Genomic DNA, 1,423 nt, shown 5'->3' with positions numbered 1-1,423 from the left:
GTGGGGGAGCTGCTAAAAGCTGTGCACTTCCTTTTGTGTTTCATCTTGATGCATTCTCAATCATCCAGGGAAATAAATCTCCAAAAGTCACCAACTTGGAGTGTTTCAGTTTGCCATCTTAGGGAGAACTCAACACACATGGGTGTATGTCCTTTGTTGCTCAGATTTATTGATAAAAACAGTACAAAAAACCAACCAGTTGCATCTATTTACACTCAGTAAATAGATGCAAGTAAAACACAGCAGAAAATAAATAAAATCAAAGACTCAGCGGTCCTGTTGCTCTATTTTCACCTGTAAAGCAGGCGGAGGTTTGCCCTGGTGCAGGTGTGCCGCAGCGGTCAGTGGAAGAATCCGCGAGTTTCTCTGTGAATTTCCCATTACGTTGTAGCGCACTCGTGCTTGCTTTGGGTTTTTTTCGCTGTAAAAAGAAGTTTTCTTCCCACGCACAACGGACGCTAATGTTTTTGTCACTTTTTATGGAATCAAACTCAAAGTATGGTCAGCACTTCCACGCTTTAAACGATGCACACTCATACTCTCTCCCGCACTCGATATATGATCCATTGTTGATCTGCACACAGCTGTTGTCACTAACGTCGCACTCGCTTACGTCACTGTCATGAGACATTCTCGGAAAAAAATCACGGTTTTAGTAACGCAGTAACGCAGCGTTCCTACAGGAAAGTAACGGTAATCTAATTACCGTTTTTGCAATAGTAATCCCTTACTTTACTCGTTACTTGAAAAAAGTAATCAGATTACAGTAATGCGTTACTTGTAACGTTACTTGTAACGCGTTACTGCCCATCTCTGTTGATGACTCATCGCGAGACTTACACTTGCTCTCAGCAAGACAAAGACTGAGACCACACCCCTCAGCGTCACTTACCTTCTCACTCCATGCCCAGAAACCTGCTGCAATGAAGGCAATGCCAGCCAGCTGCAACACAGACACACCAGCAATTAAACAGAGCCACGGAAACAAGACTCAACTGACCAACGTTTAGACCGATCCCACCCTGCTGAATTAATTCCAGATGTTTTACATGTGACCACACAGTGTCTGATTGGTTGGTCTGCTGCAGTCAGCCAAACTCATATAAACATGTCACAGACAAGAAGTGTTGGACAGACTGAACCTCACACAATCTCATCTGTTAACCCCACACTTCCTCTAAACAGGAAGCGAGTGACCTCACTTCCTGTCACCCACGGGCAGACAGGAAACAGAGTGTCTAGTTTAGCTCAGTGAAAGTCTGTACAGGAAACAGCACAGACACAGGAAATCTCTTTAGCTCTGTTCTCTTGTTATTGTTCTGTTCTGGTGTGTGCAGAACCTCTGCTGTATCTGCATGCTGCCAGCAGGGGGCAATGGTCTCCCATACTCATGTACCTTCTACTACTTCATTTTTTTTTTTTT

At 44.0% G+C, this 1,423-nt stretch overlaps 1 protein-coding gene across 1 annotated transcript in view; it reads right to left on the bottom strand.

Moving 5' to 3' along the window:
• LOC102192490 (tetraspanin-14-like) overlaps positions 1-1,423 on the bottom strand; it is a 9,731-nt gene that overhangs the window by 6,804 nt on the left and 1,504 nt on the right. Inside the window, exon 2 of the mRNA XM_013907950.1 lies at positions 893-990. Coding sequence (XP_013763404.1) covers positions 893-990 — 98 coding nt within the window. The remainder of the gene's footprint in view (positions 1-892; positions 991-1,423) is intronic.

This window comes from Pundamilia nyererei, unplaced genomic scaffold (genome assembly GCF_000239375.1).
Source record: "Pundamilia nyererei isolate P.nyererei 1_Seehausen unplaced genomic scaffold, PunNye1.0 scaffold00638, whole genome shotgun sequence".
In the NCBI taxonomy this organism is placed as follows: domain Eukaryota; kingdom Metazoa; phylum Chordata; class Actinopteri; order Cichliformes; family Cichlidae; genus Pundamilia; species Pundamilia nyererei.
This window is presented reverse-complemented; position numbering and strand designations above follow the sequence as displayed.